The 22972-nt window shown below is 46.0% G+C and overlaps 1 protein-coding gene across 5 annotated transcripts in view; it reads left to right on the forward strand.

Moving 5' to 3' along the window:
- Window positions 1–20047, forward strand: part of UVRAG (UV radiation resistance associated) — a 92246-nt gene extending 72199 nt beyond the window's left edge. For 4 of the 5 annotated variants that reach the window (XM_062639144.1, XM_062639143.1, XM_062639145.1 and 1 more), the window contains 2 exons: window positions 7574–7665; window positions 16398–20047. In XM_062639144.1, the coding sequence (XP_062495128.1) occupies window positions 7574–7665; window positions 16398–17100 (795 nt within the window). In that variant the 3' untranslated portion in view covers window positions 17101–20047. Of the gene's footprint in view, window positions 1–7573; window positions 7666–9504; window positions 9582–16397 lie in introns of all 5 variants that reach the window. The other variant, XR_009968588.1, reaches the window with a different exon arrangement.
- The last annotated feature ends 2925 nt before the right edge of the window (window positions 20048–22972 follow it).

A 22972-nucleotide genomic window follows, 5' to 3' on the forward strand; every position in this document is an offset into this window, starting at 1 on the left:
GGACGTGGAGCTGTTGGAGCGAGGCCAGAGGAGGCCATGGAGATGCTGCGAGGGCTGGAGCAGCTCTGCTCTGGAGCCAGGCTGAGAGAGCTGGGCTGGGTGAGCCTGGAGAAGAGAAGGCTCCTGAAGGGGAGACCTGAGAGCAGCTCCAGTGCCTAAAGGGGCTGCAGGAAAGCTGGAGAGGGGCTTGGGACAAGGGCCTGTAGGGCCAGGCCAAGGGGAATGGCTTGAACCTGCCCGAGGGGAGACTGAGCTGAGCTCTTAGGCAGAAGCTCTTCCCTGTGAGGGTGCTGAGGCGCTGGCACAGGGTGCCCAGAGAAGCTGTGGCTGCCCCATCCCTGGCAGTGTTCAAGGCCAGGTTGGACACAGGGGCTTGGAGCAAGCTGCTCCAGTGGAAGGGGTCCCTGCCCGTGGCAGGGGTTGGAGCTGGAGGAGCTTTAAGCTCCCTTCAGCTCAAACCATTCCATGATTCTGTGAAGAAGCTTAAAAAACTGAAAGAAATCCCTTTGGTTAAATTTACTTCCAAGCTGTGATAGATGCATTCTGGCAGTGTTTTAAATATGAAAAATGCCAATGAATTTGACATGTTTAGCTTTGGGATACGCTATCTGAAGCGCTGATTGATACCACAGTGCCTTTTGCACATGTTGCAGCTTGAGGGTTGTTCAGCAAACCCCCCCCATCTAAGTGAGAACAACTCACCAGCCTTAATAAAAGAAAGGCGAGCAACGTGTGAAGAGTGCAAATAATCTAAAATGGTCTAATTTCCCCCAAAAGGTATAAACACACACAACTGTGTATATAGCAGCAGGCATTATTCCACTGATCCCCCAAGGTTGTTTATATAGCAACAGGCATTATAACAACGCTTTCTGTTTTCATTATTGCAGTGCTTAGTCATCTGAAGGCCAGCCAATGCTCCTTCAGCCTCGGAGAAGTCCTCCAGGATCTTGTAAAACAATTAACTATGTCATTTGATTGAATCTTGCCTTTTCTAGTTCTCTCCCAGCGTTTGACATCCTCTGAAAGCCTGATGTGAATGCTTGGCTCCCAACCAACCCTCCAAACTGGGTTGAAAGAACACTCTTGCTTCTATTTTTGTTTGTAGGCTTTCACATTTGGGGAGCAGATGGCCTTTTGAAATGCCTGATGCTAGCAAGACAAACTCCTTGTTTAGCTGAAAAGGTTTCAGGGTTGCTTTTGACTGCCTTAACACAGTGCGTAGTGGGGTAGTGGGTTGAGTCCACTTGTATAGATAGAGCTGCAACACCAAGGACCCAGCTGCCTGCAGTAGAGACTAAGGGAAGTGTTAGAACTGTACGGTCCCTTCCAACCCAAACCATTCCATGATTCTGTGATAAGGGCAGATTTGGATGTAGGCTCCAATATTAGGCATAATATGTATTAAAAGGGCTGGTATTTTAAGCTTTATTAACATAGGTTGAGCTGTGAGACTGCTTCCACATGTCTTAGACCAAGATGAATAGGGCTGGGGAAACAATATGCTAAATGATGAACAGATGAAGTCAGAATTAGAGTTATTCTGTGCTCCCTCAAAAAAGGATATTTCAGTCCAGGTACTCTGTGGTTTCTGGCTGGGAGTAAATGTATGTGCTTGTGTACCATTAGTCATTAAATCCTGCCACAGGATTTAGCTTAGGAAATGGGCTATTCTTCTTTGCATGTAAATGCAGGATATCATTATTCTTCTTAAGAGGCAGCCCCTTAGTGGCAAGAGCCCTAATTTTGGTCTTGGGTGCAATCTGATACTACCCAGAAATAGAAAGATAACTAAATGGCTTCTTTTTAAACCAACTTATTGGGAAACTTAAATAGTTCTATTCCTTCTTATCTTATGGGCTGTATAGGAGAGTAACTGAACCTTTACAGGTTTGTATTTTAGTTAACAAATGAGGCTGCTGTGCATGTCATGATTTGATGAATAGATGTTTTACCATGGAGCTGTTGCCTTTAGGAAGGTGTTGAGCTTTTATGTCTTCTGATGTGATTCTAATTAAGTATAACAGCCTAGGTGGCAAAATAAATACTTAGAAGGTGCTCGGATGGCAGTGGTTTGGAGACACCCAGTGTGGAGCTGGCTGCTGCTGAGGATGGACACCTTCCTTCCAGTAGAAGTTCAAGCCATTGCACTGAAAGGAATGCAGGTACTGGGTGCTTTTATTGAGGTTCCCTTCCAACCCAAACCATTCTATGATACTACGGTATTTCTTTTCCCTCCTCTTCCTAAAGAGTCTAAACCAACAATGCCTGGCTTGTTATGAGTTAACTTAAGGGGTTTGTCATGTCTTACCTGCAGGTGATGCTGTGGTTGTGTTAGCTGGAACAGTTTTCATGGTTTTTGATGGAAATTAAGTGTTTAAACACTGTATCAGAAAGCTGATACAAGTTTTAAGAGTAAATCCGCCTTTCCCTTTGAGAACCAGTATCTTAAATGCAGTTTGTTTTCACTCAAGGCAGAGAGAGCTGTTTCGCTTCAGCCTGGAGAAGGCTCAGGGAGACCTGATCTCCGTGTGCCAGGGATTAAACGGTGTCTACAGTGAAGCTGGAGACTCTCTTTTGACAAGAAGTCCCATGGAAAAGCCTAGGAGTGATGGGCAGAAGTTACTCCTGGGGAGATTCCCACTGGACATGAGAGGAAATTTTATACAATGGGAGCACTGATCCATTGGAATAATCTCCCCAGGGAAGTGGTGACTCCCCAGCGTTAGACACTGTTAAGGTTGGGCTGGACAGGGTGCTGGGCATCCAGTGTAGATTATAGTGTGCCTGGAAGGGTTGGACCAGATGATCCCTGAGGTCCCTTCAACCTGGGATTCTGGGAATATTTATGGTTGTCTGTGATGTTGGAATAAATAGCAAGTGTATGTTAAATACCCCCAACTGTGATAGGCTGGTCTTCTACAGAGGTAGAGTTGCCCTTAATATAAACTTAATATCCTCTTTCTTAGAATCATAGAATCATTTGGGTTGGAAAGGACCTTAAGATCATCCAGTTCCAACCCCCCTGCCATGGCCAGGGACACCTCACACTAAACCATGGCACCCAAGGCTCTGTCCAACCTGGCCTTGAACACTGCCAGGGATGGATCATTCGCAGCTTCCCTGGGCAACCCATTCCAGTGCCTCAGCACCCTCACAGGAAAGAACTTCTTCCTTATATTCAGTCTAAACTTCCCCTGTTTCAGTTTGAACCCATCACCCCTTGTCCTATCACTCCAGTCCCTAATGAAGAGTCCCTCTCCAGCATCCTTGCAGCCCCCTTCAGACACTGGAAGCTGCTCTGAGGTCTCCACGCAGCTTCTCTTCTCCAGGCTCAACAGCCCCAACTTTCTCAGCCTGGTTCCATACAGGAGGTGCTCCATCCCTTGATCATCTTCATATTCTTCCTTACAGGTACTTCCTGAATTTGGAGACAGAACCCCCAGATTTTACAGGAGCAGTCTAGGCAGTTATTGACACTTTAAACACTGTCCTCCTATCAACGTCTTTTTCTAACGCTGAAGTTGCTCACTTTATCACCCTGGATTTGTAGCGTCAGATGTTTGGGGGTACAAGTAAAGAAAGTCATCAAATTGGATGAACGTAGAGTTTTCCTTGATCTTGGAGAAACATGACTATGTACTTTTAAGTTCTGTTTGAGTAGCTGCTTTGTTACATCTTTGATTAAATAACTTTGACTGCTGTTATGTTAACATAGAAGCCAGAGTGACAAAGCCCAGTAAAATGTAGCTTTGAATCTTATTCTCTTTGAGAAAAGTAAAAGGAGTTAATCAGTGTAATTGAAAGAAATTACATAGATTATTTTTCTCCTTAAACAAGTACCCTGAGGTTCTTCTGTTTTGAACTGTTCATAAAACATGATGCCTATCTGAAAGGGGCCACGAGGATGCTGAAGAGGGACTCTTCATCAGAGACTGCAGTGATAGCACAAGGGGTCATGGGTTCAAACTGAAACAGGGGAAGTTCAGGTTGGAGATAAGGCAGAAGCTCTTCCCTGTGAGGGTGCTGAGGCGCTGGCATGGGGTGCCCAGAGAAGCTGTGGCTGCCCCATCCCTGGCAGTGTTCAAGGCCAGGTTGGACACAGGGGCTTGGAGCAAGCTGCTCTAGTGGAAGGGGTCCCTGCCCATGGCAGGGGTTGGAACTGGATGATCTTAAGGTCCTTTTCAGCCTAGATCATTCTATGATTCTATGATCCCCTCTGCTACACCTTGTTTCTCTGGAGTAAGTGTTGCTAATAACTGCTACAAGAGCAAACTGTCTCCTGTCTGATGTCTTCCTTGTTTTCCAATTAATGTTTACTACGTGTTTTGCTCAATGGAGTAACATTTCACACAGCACTTGGGAAAACAAAGCTGCATGTAGGAGCTGAATATTGGAAAGGAAGTGCAAATAGTACTTTATTACTTGAGCATCATTAATGACTTACAGTCCCATGGTGAATACAGGCATATAAACATGAACACGAGTCTTGGCCACTTGTTCCCTCCCTCAAATTAAAACCTGTGTTTCCATGGATGTCTGGGCCTCTAATACCCTGAAGAACCAATCTCATCTTTAAATAAAGCACTGCTTTAGCAAATGACACTTGGTTCCTTTGGAAGCTGAGCGTGGGGTAGATGGAAGTGGGTGATGTTTAATAGCAACAAATGAAATCTGAACTTGGTTTCTTGGGAGTATCCAGACAGCAACAGTCACCTCAGGCTTTTCTTTTCCCACTTTTCAAGTCTCATGAGCAAAGCATCTGTCTTCTCCCTACATTCACCTCTTCTTAAAATTGATTTTGATGTTAGAGGGCACTTGTATGAATTCTGCTGTCACAGGTCATGGGTGAGGGTTATTGCTGTTGTTGTGTCTTGCTGGTTATTGGACGAGGTGGAGTAACTATCCGTGTATGTGTGGTATTGGCTGTTGAAAGATATTAAACTGAAGGAAAGGTGTAAGAGAAATGCCTTATGGTTTGGGAAGGAAAAACCCCACAGTTCTTACTAATGATGAAGCGTTCCAGTCCCTAAAGGGGCTCCAGGAAAGCTGGAAAGGGGCTTTGGACAAGGGCCTGTAGGGACAGGCCAAGGGGAATGGCTTTAACCTGCCCGAGGGGAGACTGAGCTGAGCTCTTAGGCAGAAGCTCTTCCCTGTGAGGGTGCTGAGGCGCTGGCCCAGGGTGCCCAGAGAAGCTGTGGCTGCCCCATCCCTGGCAGTGTTGAAGGCCAGGTTGGACACAGGGGCTTGGAGCAAGCTGCTCTAGTGGAAGGGGTTCCTGCTCGTGGCAGGGGTTGGAACTGGATGAGCTTTAAGGTCCCTTCCAACCCAAACCAGGCTGGGATTCTGTGGTGCTTCCTTTTGGTATTTGCTGCATGTGTCATGGGTTCTATCACTCAGTAAAGGTGGAGAGATTTCTCTTTCAAAGTAGGTGGGACCACTGCAAAGTAGGAGTTAACCTTGTCACGTGGATGGGGAGGTATTTTAGGAACCAGACTAAAACCTGGGAAATAACCCGTGGCTCTGGTGCTTCAACTGCTTTTTGTCTGCCACTAGAAGGCAGATGAGTTTTTCAGCAGCTCCTGGGTTTACCTCTGCGTTTGTTTTGTAAATGCATCATCATCACCTTCTGTTGACACAGACACGTAAGGCAATATTGCTTTGACTTTAAGCTGTTAGGAAGCCAATATAGAATGGGGTTTATAAAGTTAAATCACATTATTTCCCTGCCATCCTAACTTTGCTTACCGTGCATCTCTAGCGTTTGCAATAAGTAAATGGATTGTAGCAGAAACAGTGGTCTTGTTCACGTTTGGGTACAGGAATCTCTCATACGTTCCTCTGATCTTGGCTGTTGGCAGTAGAGCGATCCCTTAATCCAGCACTTTTCATGCTATGAAACCTTAGAATTTAAGGGTGCCTATAAAAAGGAATCATCTCTGAACGTTTGATTGTAGTAGGAGGGACAGTGGGGTGGTTTTGATTTGTTTTGCTGGTTTATTTCTTTTGCCCCCAGGCTCGTGCTTTGGTTAACCAAATCCACTGTAATCCCATCAGGAGAACGTGGTGATCGAAAGTCATTTATATTGGCTGGTTGCCTTAATCCAGGTTCTGTCATTGCAGCAGCAAATCTGAATCCAAGCCCACCATATGCCTTGGCTGGGTCCATATGGAACTAATAACCTGTGTAATAAATGGCCTCTTGTTGTACAAAGCAGTGCTGAGGATGATTTTCTTCCAAAGCTATTTTTCTTCCTCAAACTCAGAAAAGCATGGAAATCATTCCCAATTTTGAGTCTTTTTTTTTGGTCAGAAGTCTTTCTAACTTGAAGGATTCTTGCTTACACCTCACTGCCATCAGTCCTGGAAACAGGTGTGGATATGAAAATCCAGATTTAACTTGGAATGGCATTATTGTGGATGGGGATTGGGGCAAGCTGCTCTAGTGGAAGGTGTCCCTGCCCGTGGCAGGGAGCTGGAACTGGATGAGCTTTGAGGTCCCTTCCAACCTAAACCATTCCATGATTCTGTGATCGTTCCATGTTACAGCAACTACTTCAGTGTCCAGTTTGTGCAGTTACTGTATGTGTGCAGTGGAGGCCAGCTGTGGCTTCTAGAGGGTGATACCTGCTGTTCTAGAGGGTGTTACCTGCTGAGAACTGTGTATTATGCTGGTTCCTCTTTATCCTGCTAGTCTGAAGGGTACTGGAATTTAGGGACATTTTAGTTGTCATATTTTAACCACACAAGGGATAAATCTCCCTGCAAGGATTCCATGAAGTGCTGGGATTCACACTTGAAAGGCAGAGTTTTCCCCTTCCTTGTGCTTTCTTTAGGAGGTACTTTTAGTTTGGGAACTTCTTATTTAAGCAGTTTATAACCACCAGCAGTGACAGTTCTGTTGGGTGCTTCATTTGATAACCTGGGAGTAAAAGCTGGTTTGCATGGTGTCAGATATGGAATCTTTTCCTTTCTGTTTGCACCCACACGGGAGCTAATACTTGGTTTAAAGTCAGTCAGTGCTTGAAGCCTTTCTCTTAGCTACATGCCATGTATGTGAATGCTGGGTTTAATTATGGGAATAACTGAAGCAGTTTAAATGTTGATGGAAACTCTGTAAGGAACAGATTCAGACCAGTCGTGTGACAATGTGTATTTGTACCAGTTGATATGACTGTACTAATTCCAACGTACATTGATGCACTCGGGAATGACGCACACAAATACACGTTTGGAGTCAATGACTATAGAACACTGTGTTGAAATTGGGTCTTTCCACCTCATGGCTGTGCTTTCATTAAGCTGGGAGGCTGCTCTCCTGTTCCAGATAGGAAATGGAAAAGGTGTAATGAGCTTTAACAGGCAGATTGATTGTTTTCTCCCTGTTCTTGGGTGGCTTTTGCTAATAGGAGGTTATGAGTATTAAATGGAACATTTCCATAAGGGAACTGTTTGATTATCCTACACTTTCTTTGAAACCCCAGTAAATCAACTGACCAGAATGTTATATTCATTGCAATGTGGGATTTGGAAAGCAGTGCTAATTTTGGGTTTCTTTTTCCTGTTTCTATAGCTTAGATATCAACATGGGCTGAGTACTCCAGATCTCCGGCAAACTCTTCCTAACCTGAAGAACTTCATGGAGCTCGGGCTAATGGTTAGATGGTAAGTGGGGATTTTGTGATTAAAGAGGTGGATGCTGCGTCATATTTAGATATAAGCAGTTAAGAGCTTCACAAGAGTTAAGCATACTTGAAGATGATGAGTTTCCCAAGCTACAGACTATGGAAATGTCCACAATGTTCTACTGTTTGTATGTGCTGTTGTGTTTTGTAGATGATGGGCCCATAACCCTTCTCAGAGGGGTAGGGTGCTCTTCAGTAGAGGGAGGTGAATTAATCATCATAGAATCCCAGCCTGGTTTGGGTTGGAAGGGACCTTAAAGCTCATCCAGCTCCAACCCCTGCCATGAGCAGGGACACCTTCCACTAGAGCAGCTTGCTCCAAGCCCCTGTGTCCAACCTGGCCTTGAACACTGCCAGGGATGGGGCAGCCACAGCTTCTCTGGGCACCCTGTGCCAGCACCTCAGCACCCTCACAGAGAAGAGCTTCTGCCTAAGAGCTCAGCTCAGTCTCCCCTCAGTCAGGTTCAAGCCATGCCCCTTGGCTGGTCCCTATGGGCCCTTGCCCAAAGGCCCTCTCCAGGTTTCTTGTCAGCCTTGTTGAACTTCATGAGGTTTACACTGGCAAAGCACAGTTTCAAAGCCCAGAAACACTGGTCCATGTGCGCTCGAAGCTGGTGTCCAAATCACTTGTTTTGGGAGGAGAGTCTTGGCAAAGGAAAAGACATACAGGAGCAGAAAACGGAACATCTTTGAGCACTGCTGTAAAAAGTGTTGCCTGATGGAAATTCAACTCAGCCAACAAAACAGTGGAAATAAACAGGCCCTGAGAAAAGGCAGTGCAGTCCCTTGCGCTGTTTTATTCTGTCAGTAATTTCAAGCACAGCTGAAAAGATTCTCCTTGCTTTTCTTCTTATCCCCTAGCAAGATGCATAACACAAAGCTTTCTTCTTTGGGGATAACATTACTGTGAGGTTTCATGTGGTATCCATCACTGTGATGTAAAAACACCAGGATGGTGTGTGGTCCCCTCAGCAAATCTGGAAATGAAGGGCTGGAATATCAGATCCATGGCTCCTATAGCACTTGTGTGCAGTCATCAGTGGAGGGGAGGGTACAGGTTGTGGATGTTCCCTTCTGACTTGAATAAACAGTGCTGGGATGTTAAATGGGAATCACTTTCCACATGGAAGTACCTGTAAGGTACTGTGAGGGTGCTGAGGCGCTGGCACAGGGTACCCAGAGAAGCTGTGGCTGCCCCATCCCTGGCAGTGTTCAAGGCCAGGTTGGACACAGGGGCTTGGAGCAAGCTGCTGTAGTGGAAGGGGTCCCTGCCCGAGGCAGGGGTTGGAACTGGATGAGCTTTAAGGTCCCTTCAACCCAAACCAGGCTGGGGTTCTCTGTTCTTCCCTTCTGATGTGCGCTGCCTTTGAAGAACTGATACTGGAAGCTTTGGTTAAGCCTTAGGGGCTTTGCTGTCATACAGCCGCTTGTTTTTTTCCTATAGGTGATACACAGTCATTAGCAAGACAAAACACATCTTTTTTGGCTGGATAATATTTCAAAACAAGTAGAAATATGAAGCATGGTTCTCCGGGAGTATCACGTTCCCCGCTCCCTGTCTGTCTATGCCTCATTTCCTTCTCACCTCCAAAACATGTATGAAGAGTTGTTCATTTTTAACTCTCTTTTTTTTTAAGGCTAATGATTCTAAACAATGCTTCTTAGTACTTCCTACTAATATACATGGAAATGGGGCTTTACAGGGAGTCTAGCTCAAGGGGAAAACCGGCTAGACTTCCCTAATTGGGCCTTGCAGTTGAGCACACACACATAGCAGAGTACAGATGCCCACTGTGTCGTGGATAATATCTGATTACAGAGGTTTAAACAAGCTTAAAGGCCACCCGCTGTTCAAATGAAGATTTGAAGGAATTTTTTGTTTTCAGGATGCTGGAGGTGAGTTACATTATCCCCAGTCCCACAGACCACAGTCCGTACAGTAAGTCCACATCATCCTCCACTTGCAGCATGGGAGCAGGGGCATCAAGTCACAGAATGGTTTGGGTTGGAAAGGACTTTACAATCACCTTGTTCCACCCCTGTGCCATGGGCAGGGATGCCTCACACTAGATGAGGTGGTGATGATGGGTTTTTCTTATCTACAGATACACTCACACTGCCTGGTTGGTTTGGTTTTGTTGGTGCTGGTCTTCAGTTTCCTTTCTTAGCACTGTAGCTGGGTTTTGGTGTACTTAAGTTCTGTCAAAGCATAATCACACTGGTAAAAAACAACACTTACACTGTAATTAGTTTCTCTTTGAACAGGACTGGTTTTAACTCCTGGCATGTGCATTGTCCTTAGTTTTGCTTTTGAATAGAGACATTGCTCTGCAGTTGGGAATGGAATTGAGTCCCCTACATATGCAGGGTAACAGGAATACACAGTTATTTCAGACTTAACCTCTTCCTCTGGTAAGCATCACAGAATCCCAGACTGGTTTAGGTTGAAAGGACCTTAAAGCTCATCCAGTTCCAACCCCTGCCACAGGCAGGGACCCCTTCCACTAGAGCAGCTTGCTCCAAGCCCCTGTGTCCAACCTGGCCTTGAACACTGCCAGGGATGGGGCAGCCACAGCTTCTCTGGGCACCCTGTGCCAGCGCCTCAGCACCCTCACAGGGAAGAGCTTCTGCCTAAGAGCTCAGCTCAGTCTCCCCTCGGGCAGGTTCAAGCCATTCCCCTTGGCCTGTCCCTACAGGCCCTTGTCCCAAGCCCCTCTCCAGCTTTCCTGCAGCCCCTTTAGGCACTGGAGCTGCTCTCAGGTCTCCCCTTCAGGAGCCTTCTCTTCTCCAGGCTGCCCCAGCCCAGCTCTCTCAGCCTGGCTCCAGAGCAGAGCTGCTCCAGCCCTCGCAGCATCAGTGTCTCGTTTTAAGTACAGAATAGTTTCTTTAACCCCTTCAGATTAAAAGCAAACACTGCCCCCAGCTTTTGTGGAAGATCCCATCTATTTCATGCTTCTATCGGAGCAGATTTATCTTTCCAGTCTTTGCTTCAGCCTTTGCGAGCCTCTGTCCCCCCTGAAGGTTTGTGGAGTCCAGTGCCTTTGCCTCGAGGTGTACTTGTGTTGCTGCTGGTCCCTCAGCCTGGTGAGATCTGGGTTGTTTCGGTTTCTCAGGCATGACACTGAAATGATTAATACATGCTTTCACATCCCAACACACCTGATTTATTACAGTGAGCTTGCAGGTCTACAAGCCCTGCTTCCCTCTTCATATCTCTCCTGGCACCTATATTCTGCTGTATTTACTTTGCTTCCCCCCCTACACAATATTACTTGTACTGTATATAGACAAAATCAAGACAGATCTGTTGGTCCCTGCGCACACTGTGATGGAAGCTACAGAACTGCTTCTTTTTCTGTTATCAACTCTGCATGTTGACTCTTAAGGTGAAAGATGATGAGGCAAAGTTGTTGTTGATTTAGGCTGTCTGGGTTGTGGTCCCCAAATCTTTTCTGTTTCCTTTGGGATTAATTCTCTCTGTTTCCAGTCTTTTTTTTTCATCCTGGAATCTCACTGGCTTCCAGAAAAGCAGCTCATTTTTAAGATTAGCTTTTGCTGATGCAAAAGGCCCTGGGCAGCTTTCCTCTTAAATCCTTTTTACTCTGGAGCACACATTTTACTCCAGCTTTTGAGACCAAACTGTGCATTTTGATCCTTGGTTTATTCCCTTTTCCGTGTTCAGATTTATCTTGCACAAGTCAGACTCTTTAGGTCATTGCATTAAATGAAGAGGCTCTTTCATTTTCTCTCCTATTCTTCAGCTTATTTACTCTGTGTAAGTAAAGGGATAGCATTTGTGATTATCAATAGCGGGTAAAGAGCACACCACCGATTGAGCAGTGCAGCGAGAAGAAGGTTTTATTCCTAGTGAATAGATTAGACAAAAGGCTCATCTAATGCTGGCAAATATGAGATAGGCCTTTAGCTCTTGTCTGTAGTCAGGGAGATGTCCTTTTGAGCCTGCATTTAAAAGCTGGACTCAAACCCACTTGCATGCCAAGGCTTAAATCTGTGTTTCGAAGGTAAGTCTTGATTCATGTACTGCTAGCTTCGAGAGGAGCCTAAAACTGAACATTTGAGTCGAGCAAACCCTGGTAGCTTAATTTATGAAGGTTTTCTTTTTGTCTAAAGCGTGTGTCAGAGTTTCTTAGCTGCCAAAAGACCCAGTTTCACCTTCTCTTCATGCTGGCAGCCTCCCTTTTGCAGCCCTGTGGCTATTGTGTGTTCTTGAAGCAGGAATCTCCACGAAGGTGAGAAACTATTATTGCTTTTTAGCACGCTTGACATGCTATTGGCTCGGAGCTACGCTTGGAGCTTCAAACCTTTCAGATGGCTATAAACCAACTTAAACACCTTCATTGAGCGTTCTTGCTGCCATGAGGTCATAGTTTGCAACAAAAAAGATCAAATGGTGTTTAACTTATGATTTTTTGCTTTGGGTAAGTATTCTCATACCAAAGAGCTGTAGCTGTGGATACTGGCTTGGGGCCAGACAATCAAGATTTAGTATTTTGACCAGCTGTGATCCAGTAATGTCCCTCTGAGGAAACATTTTGCGGGGAGGAAAAGATACATATTTGAGCCTGTGAATTGTATTCTGTCTCTCATAGTGCTTTACAGTTTCTCCGAGCCCCTTTGCAGCCAGTTTAAATAAGCACGAGTGAATCTCGACTCAAGAAACCTTTTCTTTTTGATTGAAGCTGCAAACAGATTCCAACCAGGACGGCTAAAACAACAGCTTCACAAGTGGTTGTGTCCTGCTTCCATCACTTTATCTCGCCTGTTTACAGCATGGAGTCTGCATCTTGGGCCTGAGGGCTGCAAGAATGCCCAAACGGACTATTTATTAACAAGTGAGAACTAATATTCTGGGGGGGAAAGCAGCTACTTTGTAGTTTTGCTGCCAGTAAAACTTAGAGCTGAAGTTAGGCTGTTACGAATTGGCTTTTGAGACTTGAATGCAATTGAAGCCTTCAGGTTGGTGGGGATGTAATTCTCTTATCTATACTGTCCAATAAATCTGAGGCTTTTCTTTTCTAATTCAGAACTCCTGCTTCCTGATAGGAACTATACCTGCTCCCATACAGAACTACTCCGAGGCTGATCCAAGTTGATGACTAAAAGTCCTTAAGGCCTGATGGCAGTTCATCAAATCAGGTTTTATCCTCCACTAGTGACAGGCCATTCTTTTTGGGCAGGTGTCCACACCAGTTTGCTGTCTCACTGTCAATGACCAAGTAATTACCTGTGGCTGGAAGCTGAACCAGCTCAACTCTAGTAATTCAGGTCAAGCTTGTACCTTGGAGTAGAGGACTATGCTCCTGCAAGCCAAACTCTTGTCACTGGTGACAATACCTTACTCTAAAGTTTCTGGGAGATAGGATGATAGTTTTCTAATGTGACTTGGTTTTTTTCTGTATTTTGTGTTAATTCCATAAACTGTGAAGCTGATAAAGCATCTCTTTCTGTGGGCTTGCTTCGGTGCAGTGCTATGAATTCTGATAGCAGTGCAGCCTTTTCCTGAAGGAAAATGCAAATGGAATGGAGATCCTCCATCAGCTGCCTGTTTTCACGAAGAGCAATAGCAAACTAGGCTTTCTGAGCTTTGTGCCTCTCTATACACATTGCTTTTGACCCAAACCCCTCAGCCTGACTTCTCATTCTCACCTGGAGGGAGGTGATGGAACAGGAGAAGACCCCTTGACTTAACTGCTTAACCCACTGTACCTACAGCCATTTTGGTTTGGTTTTACTTGCCTGCAAGGTTCTGACCATGAGTCTACTCAGTATACAGAGAGCTCTTCATCTTCTAATATTTGCTTTATACACACGTCACACAGCCTCACCTAGTTGCCTAGATTGTCCTTGTGGTTGAGAAGAGGCATCTTGACCAGGTGGCTTTCCACTGATGATGAATGGCTCTCAACAGGGGATTTGAAAGAAGCTGTGGCTGCCCCATCCCTGGCAGTGCTCAAGGCCAGGTTGGGTGCAGGGGCTTGGAGCAAGCTGCTCTAGTGGAAGGTGTCTCTGGCCGTGGCAGGGGTTGGACGTGGAGGAGCTTTAAGGTCCCTTCAACCCAAACCATTCTATGATGCTATGATTATTTATTACCCACCCTTCTCCCACACTTGTTTCTTCTCTAGTGGCTGTGGAAGGAGCCTGGGCAATGACCTCTTAGATGGCTGATCTCCAAAGCCCTTTGTGCATATTGACTTTTATCTAAATGCCTTAGGTAATACTTGATAAGCACTTAAGCCATTCTATTGACTTCATTCCTGCTTTCCCACATTTGGGCCATTATCCCTGTATTTATTCCTGACTGAAGCTAAACCCATCCCATTTGTATTTATTGGCAGCAATAGATGGTTTCAGAAATCTGCCCACGTGTGTCTCCAGCAGCTTAAAACCTGGTTCTGTGCTCTTAAGCAAGATCCATTTCATTGCATGTAGTTTAAGGATCCTGCCTGCAAGTGCTTTTTGTTCTAGTTCATTGCTTTGAACACTTCCATGATAAATGAAGATCATTCCTGCTTTACTGCCCTATGGGGCAGCCCTCATGTACTCTATTAACTGGGAAGTTATTTTGTGGATGAGGGAGATTAGCTTTGTATTGCTGATACGTTCAGGCTGTTAGATCACTTAGTATACATCATCCTGCCACTTCAACTTACTAAGGAAGGGAAGATTTTCTTTGGCTGCTGGTCTAAAGAGGTATTGTTCAGGCATACATAACGTGTTAGCTTGAATGGCCTTGTCATAACAAGCTCTTTAAAAGCTCTCCTGGTCCCGCAGACTAATTAATTTCTCACCCATTTGCCTCTAAGGCCTAGATTTACAGAGGAATGTGGGCATGTTTCTCTTTAAGAGGAACTTAGATTTATATGCCCACCACAACAGTTTGTAGAGCTGCTTCTCCTGAGCTAATTGGAAACCACAGTTCTCATGTTGGTTTACTCAGACACTGAAATTTCTGCTGTGTAGGAACGTTGTTGTGCCTGCATCGGGCTGATAAGCCCTTGCTGAAAGGCAGTTTGGGGTTCAGCAGTTAGGCAGTTTTATGCATACTTGTCTTTGCCCTTTAAAGCAGCTGACCTAAGAGGAATGAATTTGAGCAAGTTGGAAGGGACCTTAAAGCTTCTCCAGCTCCAACCCCTGCCACGGGTAAGGACACCTTCCATAGAGCAGCTTGCTCCAAGCCCCTGTGTCCAACCTGCCCTTGAACACTGCCAGGGATGGGGCAGCCACAGCTTCTCTGGGCACCCTGTGCCAGCACCTCATCTCTGTAACCATGCATCCAGCACTTGTCAGCATCTGTGGCACATTCTGCTTTCTGGTTTGCCACCTCTGTTAAGAAGGCTCCAAACCTTTGCAAACAAAGCTGCAGGTGCTGAGTTTGCATTATAAAGGGCTGAAACAGCAGTGGAAGGGGAAATTTAGTGGGTTTGCTGCTGTCTCTCTACTTCACTGTCCACAAGTGTAATTCCAAAAAGCAACTGTTCCTTAGGGTAATTTGAGGGCTTTATGGAAGAGATGAAAGCTCCATGCGTTTACTAAAGGGCAGCCTGGGAGGAGGTGAGGTGGGAGAGGAAAGTAAAGAGTAGCAGTACTCCATGCTGCCCTCCCATGGGGATGCTGCTTTTGCTCAAAGAGCCTTTTTGCCATCTACCTTATCCTATTTACAAAGGGGAACAAGAAAAGGGAAATAACATGGAAAAGATTCCATTCTAGAGACTACTCTTAACTGCTATTCCAAGATTTTCTCCTGTATTACAGCACCCAAAATGTGTCAGGCCTTGAGCAGAAAGAGTTACTTTTTAAATGGAGCTTAGACTCATACTGACAGCAGTTGAATCTTGGAGTTACACATTCAGCACATCAGGAATAGCTGTACTCTTTATTATTTTTAAGTTTGGAAGGAAAAATGAAGCAGTTGCTTTCGTTAATGTACAGCACACTATTTGCATATAGCCTGGTGATTATATTTGGATAAGGATTAAGCTGATGAAGGAAAATTCACGTAACACACCGCAGATGATGTGGTGGGGATGTTCCAAGTTATAGAACCTGAGACATGGTGTAAGTGGCGTCTTAAATAGGAAAATCAAACTTGTAAATTAAGCTTGATTAGTTCGTGCTCCTCAAGAAACAGAGGTTGATGTTTGTCCAAAAAGCTTTGGAATGATTGGCACAGGAAAGGAGATCTGGCAAAGAGAATCCTCTGTAAATAGCAACGTTTGGTGTGGTTTTACTCCTTTCTGTAGCTGTCAGGAGAGTCCACTCCTGCAAGAAGTCACTCTGAGAGGATTCAGACTCGCTTTTGAGGAGTTTATGATGGCCCAGGACAGGCCCTAAATACATAAATGTGTGGTCAACAGTAGTGATTCATAAATCACAGCTTCGTCCCATAAAACGGTGTTAACAGTCCGAATTAACATAATGTGGTGGTTTCTTGGGTGATTGACTTCGAACCATAGAGCTTTGTAAATGTTCCTACAGGATCTTCCTGGTTTTCAGTAAAGCTGTCCTCTGGGGTGTCTTCTGTAGTTCAGACAGCATTAAACACGTTTAGGGGTTTAGCACTTCAGGATACAAGTCGTTGGCCAAACGGAGCTTGGAGTTGTGATAAAGTAATTGCTTCAGCCTTTGGTTAAACATCTGTAGTGCTCATGAACGTGCCTAACAGCTGTGATTTATCCTTCCCTTCTTTCCCAGTGATCGACACCATACATCCAGTGCGATTCCCGTTCCAAAGAGACAGAGCTCTAGCTTCGGCAGGTTGGATATTGGCTTTTCCAGTGGGCTTCCTTCTCCAGATAAAGGACTCAGAAAACGAGCCAGCACGGGAAATGAGAGACTGCAGCACAAAACTCCTCCTCCTAGCTACAACTCTGCTTTAACACAGCCCGTCACCATCACAGCCCGTGTAGGAGAGTTAGCTAAAAAACCTGGGTCAATATCTTCTTCCTTGGATACCTCTATGGACTCCGCAAAAGGAAATACCAAGAAAGGTGAGAACTTGTGCAGCAGTTTAAATGGAGAAAGCAGGAGCTTAAACAGCACCCAAGACCAGCAGGAGTCTTTCCTAGGACGTACTAGTGCAATAAATGGGGCCTTCCTACCTGGTGAGTGCTCTGGCACCACAAGCACCGAGCAGCCCTGTGAGTTCCGCCCCGCACTCAACCCCATCCTTTGCTGCACCGTGGAGCAAGCAGAGGAGATCATGGGGCTGGAAGCGACGGGGTTCAGCTCGGGAGATCAGCTCGAGGACTTTAACTCCATCCCAGTGGAACACGCCGTGGCGGTGGAGTGTGATGAACAAGTCCTAGGGGAGTTCGAGGAGTTCTCTCGGAGGATCTATGCACTGAATGAGAACATGTCCAGCTTCCGCAGGCCAAGGAAGAGTTCGGACAAGTGAGCTGGGACCAGGGGGTTGATAGCAGACATGGAGGTGAAATCAGTGATGTGGGAATAGAGATGAAATTGCACTTATTCTTTATATTAATTATATCAAAAAGAAAAATAAAACCAGCTAAAGCTATTTCCTATGGTGGTAGACAAATGGACTTGAGCACGATAACACAGGATCATGGTATATTCACAGCCCAGGTACATTTTGATTCTGCTTCCAGTCCTCTTATATGGTATTTATAATCTGTTGGAAGGTTTGGTTTGGGGGGGTTGGTTTTTTTAGGCATTGGAATCCATTTATAAAGGCTTTCCTGAAAACACCTTTTAGTGCTGATCAGGCCCCTTCTATGGGTATTTGTTCATGATTATTCTTTAAATTTATTTTAATCCTTTTCAGAAGAAAGAAGTTAATTTAAAAGCACATTTATGGTAAGATCTCTTTACCTTCTCCCATGTCCTCCTGTGTTTTCTTGAGCAATGTAATCAGCGTTCCAGAAATACCATGGATATTTGTTCTCTTTACCATTGGACAGCTTTCTCCTGGCTGTGCTCTGTAGCCTTTCAAGTTCTAGTTTGCACTGATGGGTCTTCAGTTGGTGATGTGAGCTTGCCAGAGAATGAGCACCCCCGTGATAGCTGCAGTTTCCTTGCACCTGATGAATCAGAAATGACATTTAGTCTTCTCCTTTTCCCTCCTCCTTCATACTGTTCCTACCAATAGAAGCCTTGAGGACTAAATCACCTCCAAGGTTCCATATAAGTCTCAGCCTGAACCTTCCCCACTTCAATCTCATCAGTAGAGACCTAACAAATGCACTAAGTGGGGTTCAGTGGCCACCTTTTGAGGTGTCTAATGGGGTCCATGTGCCATGTGAGGCACTTCGCAAGAGCCTTCATAATAAAACCCAGCCTGAAAATGCTGTCAGCACTTTGGAATTAGGCAAATCTGTGGAATCTGTAGGAAGGAGGCGCTCAGCATCATTCATCTCAATGAATACCCTTTTAACCATATGTATTTTAAAGGAAGAAACCTCCAGTGCTTTGCTGGAGGTGTGCTTTTGCTGTTAGGTAGGTTACCACTGGCACATGTGTTCAGCTGCACTAATGGGAAAGCAATTTGCAGCCTCTTTAGTGATTCCTGGTATTTGTTTCAGTTGGGATTTCATTGCTCTTTGCTTTCTATATTGTATACCCAAGAATTGGGGCTCAGGTTTGAGCTCTCAAATATAAAGATATATAGCAGAATAAACACCACTTCTTCATGCCTGGCTTCCCCCCCCCTCCCTGGTCTATGCTTTCTTTTGAACCAATGACCTAGTCTTCCTCCTAACTTCACATAAGGCTAGCCTAAATTAACTTCTTCAAATGTGGATATGTATAACCTCAACTATCTGTTGTCAAAGCAAGACATGTATGTGAGAACCAATATGCATAATAATAGCACTGTTCTAGAATATGCATCTTTCCAGGTAACACCTTAATGATTGTATTAAAACTATATTCACATTTCTTCTGTTAGCTTTTAAGGGTTGTGTCTGCAGTTGTGTTGCTGGATCAAGCCTTGCTACAGTGATTCATGGTCTTTGGTCTGTCCCGGTAGGATGTGCTAGGTGGAAACAGAAGCAGAAGCCTCTATTCTGTAAGTCATTGAACATGATTTCAGATGCAGACTTGGGCACGGATGCATTCATGAGTATCTTGTCCCCTGAATAAGCTCCTTAGTTCCGACCTCAGGAAGAGCTTCCCTAAAGGAAATGCTGCAGCAGCATAAAGCATCGACATGATCTTTGAGGAGAGATAGGTAGGAAGCTCTTGCTGTGCTTTGGTGTAGATAAGGAAGAAATGAACACCTGAAAGCACACCACTTACTCATGAAGTGGGCATAAGATACTCTGTCCTGTGACGTTACCTTACCATCTTCTGATAGCACTATAATGTTAGGTGAAACTGGGCAACACTGGGTCAGTTGCAGGACCTCAGAGCAGCACAGACCTGTTTGTAGGCACCCTCTTCTCTTTTCCTCTATGACAGAAAGGCATTAGCTTCTGTGTGGTGGTGACTTTTCAAAGCAACCCAAAGAGTAGATGTGAAGCCGCTGTGTTTTCGTAGGCAAGCATGGAGCATCTCCGTGCAATTCAGCCGTGTGTGAGATTAGGTCCATAGAGCATCAGTGGGGTTTGGGATTTTTTTTTTATCACTAGTTTCAGATTTTCTCAGGTTGCACCCAACCAAATGAAGTCATTTCCCCCCCCCCGATGTCCTGTTCCTGTTTGAACCCTGTACTGGTTGATGTGTCAGACACGATGGTTGGTTCCTGCATCTGCCGCATGAGTCTGTGACGGGGCTTCCTATGGATGTATCTTTAATAGCCCTAAACTTGTCCCTGTGTTTCTCTTCCACTCTTACCACTTTCCAGCTGGAAGCTGGTGTGCAGGGGGATGCTGTCGTGGGGCTAGTTAAAGCGTTAACAAACGTCTCATTGCTGTGAGGAAGGGGTTGAACCCCCTCCAACCACCTCATAGCTGCTGCCTTTGTGTTCATTTCTTCCCCCCCGCCCAAATAGCTTTGAAAAGAGCATAGTGGGAGAGAAGCAAAGAGTAGGTTTGAAGGTGAGATGATGTATCACAGCGTGCTTTCCACTGGCAAGAGCCCTTCAGTTCCTGCACAGCTGTGACACTGTTAAATGTCTGCGAATGTCTTCAAGTGGAGACCACATTTCATTGCAATCCTTTCCCCTCACCAGGAATTCCTGACATTTTTGAGAGTATTAGTTTTGGAAGAGCGTATCCCACTCTATTTTTCTAGCAAGCGCAACAGCGTTGGCTTCTCCTTGCTTGAGCAGGTATTGAAGCAAACCCAGAATATCCCCTAGGAAATGCCACATTCAAACCATGTTGGTAATTGCAGGAAAGCTCATCTGTATTTATAAAATAAAACCGATTAGTATCTCTCCACTTGTGTGTCTTCTCTTCATGGCTCCTCTCTGTTTGTTTTCCTTCCAAGCCTGATTTCAACCACGGTGTCCTTCCCCAGCCCTAAAAACACTCCTTGACTCATCATTCATCGAGCCCATATCGATCCGAATGGGAATATTTGGGCAAAGAGGATGTGCTGAAGACCTGGCTGCTTTGCTGGCTCCAAATCCTGATTCACAGGAGATGGTAACGCAGTTCTGTTTCACTCTCCTTCCAGAATGATGGCATGCAGCTGCAAAAACAGCTACAGGCTTCGGTTGGGCTGGAGATATGGATTTGCAAAGCTTTAGGGATAGTGGAAACACCGTGTTCCCTCATCAGGGAGACATCCCTGCTCCTCCCGCAGCACTCTGATCTGAACTAACAACATGGGTCCACCTAAAGAGCTGATGTTCCTCTCAAACAGGAGTCTGCTGCATAGGTCTGGGAGGAGGCTGTCCGTGGCATGGAGTTGCTGATGGGAAGCAGAGTAAAGTGAAGATGGTTGGACTTGGTGCTCTTAAAGGTCTTTTCCAACCTGGCTGATTCTATGAAGAGCTGCAGAGACCACCCAGGTATCATTGGGGTAACAGGCTTGTGTTTTATAAGGTTTTAGTTTTCCATTCAGTAATATGAAAACTGGTTTTCCACTCAGGAATTGTCAGGTGTCAGCTCTGCTGCTGCTGAAATCTGTCAGAAAGTAGGGATAAGACAAGGGGAATGGCTTTAACCTGCCCGAGGGGAGACTGAGCTGAGCTCTTAGGCAGAAGCTCTTCCCTGTGAGGGTGCTGGGGCGCTGGCACAGGGTGCCCAGAGAAGCTGTGGCTGCCCCATCCCTGGCAGTGTTCAAGGGCAGGTTGGACCCAGGGGCTTGGAGCAAGCTGCTCTAGTGGAAGGGGTCCCTGCCCGGGGCAGGGGTTGGAACTTGGGGAGCTTTAAGGTCCCTTCCAACTCAAGCCATTCTATGAAGGCAGCAGATAACGGCAGCATGGTGTGGTGGCTGCTTTACCCATCCCTACCCAGACTCTAATCCCAGCTCTGGTTCTTAACAGCTCTGCTGATTGTGAGTCTCCTTGGCCTTCTCCATTGGAGAAGCCAATATCCCTCCTGCTGGCTGCTTCATTGCTGCCAGTGCTGCTGATGCCAAGTACTTCTCTTTTCAGCTGAGACTTACACATGCTACAAGTGATGGAGGCACTTTGGGGAAAGAAAATCTTTTCCTTGCAGGGTATATCCGAATGGAGGATGCTCATGGACCTCGTTGCTCTTCCTCAGTGAAACTCTGCAGCAGAAGTCTGTTATCCCTTCTTTTCAGCCCTTGTTTTACTGTTCTGCTTTCAGGACCCTGGCTATGGTTGTTGGTCTGAAGTTAGGCAGAGAGTTTGGGGTTGTCCTCTGTGATTTCCTCTGACCTGCTCAGAACATGGCTCCTGGCTTTGGGAATCATGTTCTCATTGTAATCTTCTCCCTGCAGATTTGCAATGATGGTGAAATTTCACAGCAACCCGATCCATCCTCCATGGTTTAACTGGAGACATGAGCATGCTGGCAGAGAGACAGAGGAGCCCTTACACATGTCTGTTTTCTATGGCTGTAGTTCTGTGTGCCCTGTGTGGGACCAAGAGGGAAGGATTCCTAGCAGAGAGATGGGGCATCTGCCAGACACAGTGCAGACGTTGTGATAACATCTCGGATTCGTGGTAGTCTCACTGAGGTCCTGCTTTGTTTCACAGTTTAAACCAAAGCTGGGAGGAGCAGCAATAAACCCAGTTAGGGCAATGTGTGTGTGAGCCCGGAAACCACCCCTGTGCTGGGCTACATCAAAAGGAGCGTGAGCAGCAGGTCATGGAGGTGATCCTGCTCTTCCTTGAGCACTGCGTGCGTTCTGCTGTCCTCAGCATAAGAAAGACATGGAGCTGTTGGAGTGAGTCCAGAGGAGGCCACGGAGCTGCTGCGAGGGCTGGAGCAGCTCTGCTCTGGAGCCAGGCTGAGAGAGCTGGGCTAGGTGAGCCTGGAGAAGAGAAGGCTCCTGAAGGGGAGACCTGAGAGCAGCTCCAGTGCCTGAAGTGGCTGCAGGAAAGCTGGAGAGGGGCTTGGGACAAGGGCCTGTAGGGCCAGGCCAAGGGGAATGGCTTTAACCTGCCCGAGGGGAGACTGAGCTGAGCTCTTAGGCAGAAGAGCAGCTTGCTCCAAGCCCCTGTGTCCAACCTGGCCTTGAACACTGCCAGGGATGGGGCAGCCACAGCTTCTCTGGGCATCCTGTGCCAGCGCCTCAGCACCCTCCCAGGGAAGAGCTTCTGCCTAAGAGCTCCTCTCAAGCTCCCTTCTTTCTTATTGCACCTTTATCATCTACCTAATCCAGTTTTGCCATCCAGTCTTTGGGTTTCATACTTGTCACCTGCTGGATGGAGCCCTCCTGTTACAGATCACCTTTTCCAGACCTTAAATACTGACCAAAGCAAGTGCAGCTCCACTACCTGCCCCAAAACCTTTACCTTTACTCCTACGTGTATCTCTAGCAACCTTTCCCCCTGTGATAGCAGGAAATGCTCTCATCTGGAGTCGGTGGAGGGCCCTGTTGGTTTGGCTCCAGGTTGTTTTAACAGCGATAACTTTGTCAGCCGCACACGGTGTGACAACAGGAGGCCGTTGTTTGGCTGCTCCTTTGTCCACGGAGGAGGCTTGCTCAGCTGGGGTAGGATTTGTCCTGGGTGACAAGGCCAAGATGCTGTCAGCTTTGCTGGGAGCTGCAGATGGCTCAAGAGGGAAGCTTTAATCCTCCCTGCCCTGACGTTAGCCAGATACGAGGCACCGGAGGATGTGAGCTGATTAACACCGGGCTGCTCAGTGCAGTGGAGCTTCCAGCATTAGTGAAGAGTATTTGTGCCTCAAGTGAGTGTTTGTCAAGTTGGGAGCAGAGGAGTG

Source organism: Pezoporus occidentalis, unplaced genomic scaffold (genome assembly GCF_034315485.1).
Source record: "Pezoporus occidentalis ecotype Australia unplaced genomic scaffold, CSIRO_AGI_Poc_V1 ctg6, whole genome shotgun sequence".
NCBI lineage: Eukaryota > Metazoa > Chordata > Aves > Psittaciformes > Psittacidae > Pezoporus > Pezoporus occidentalis.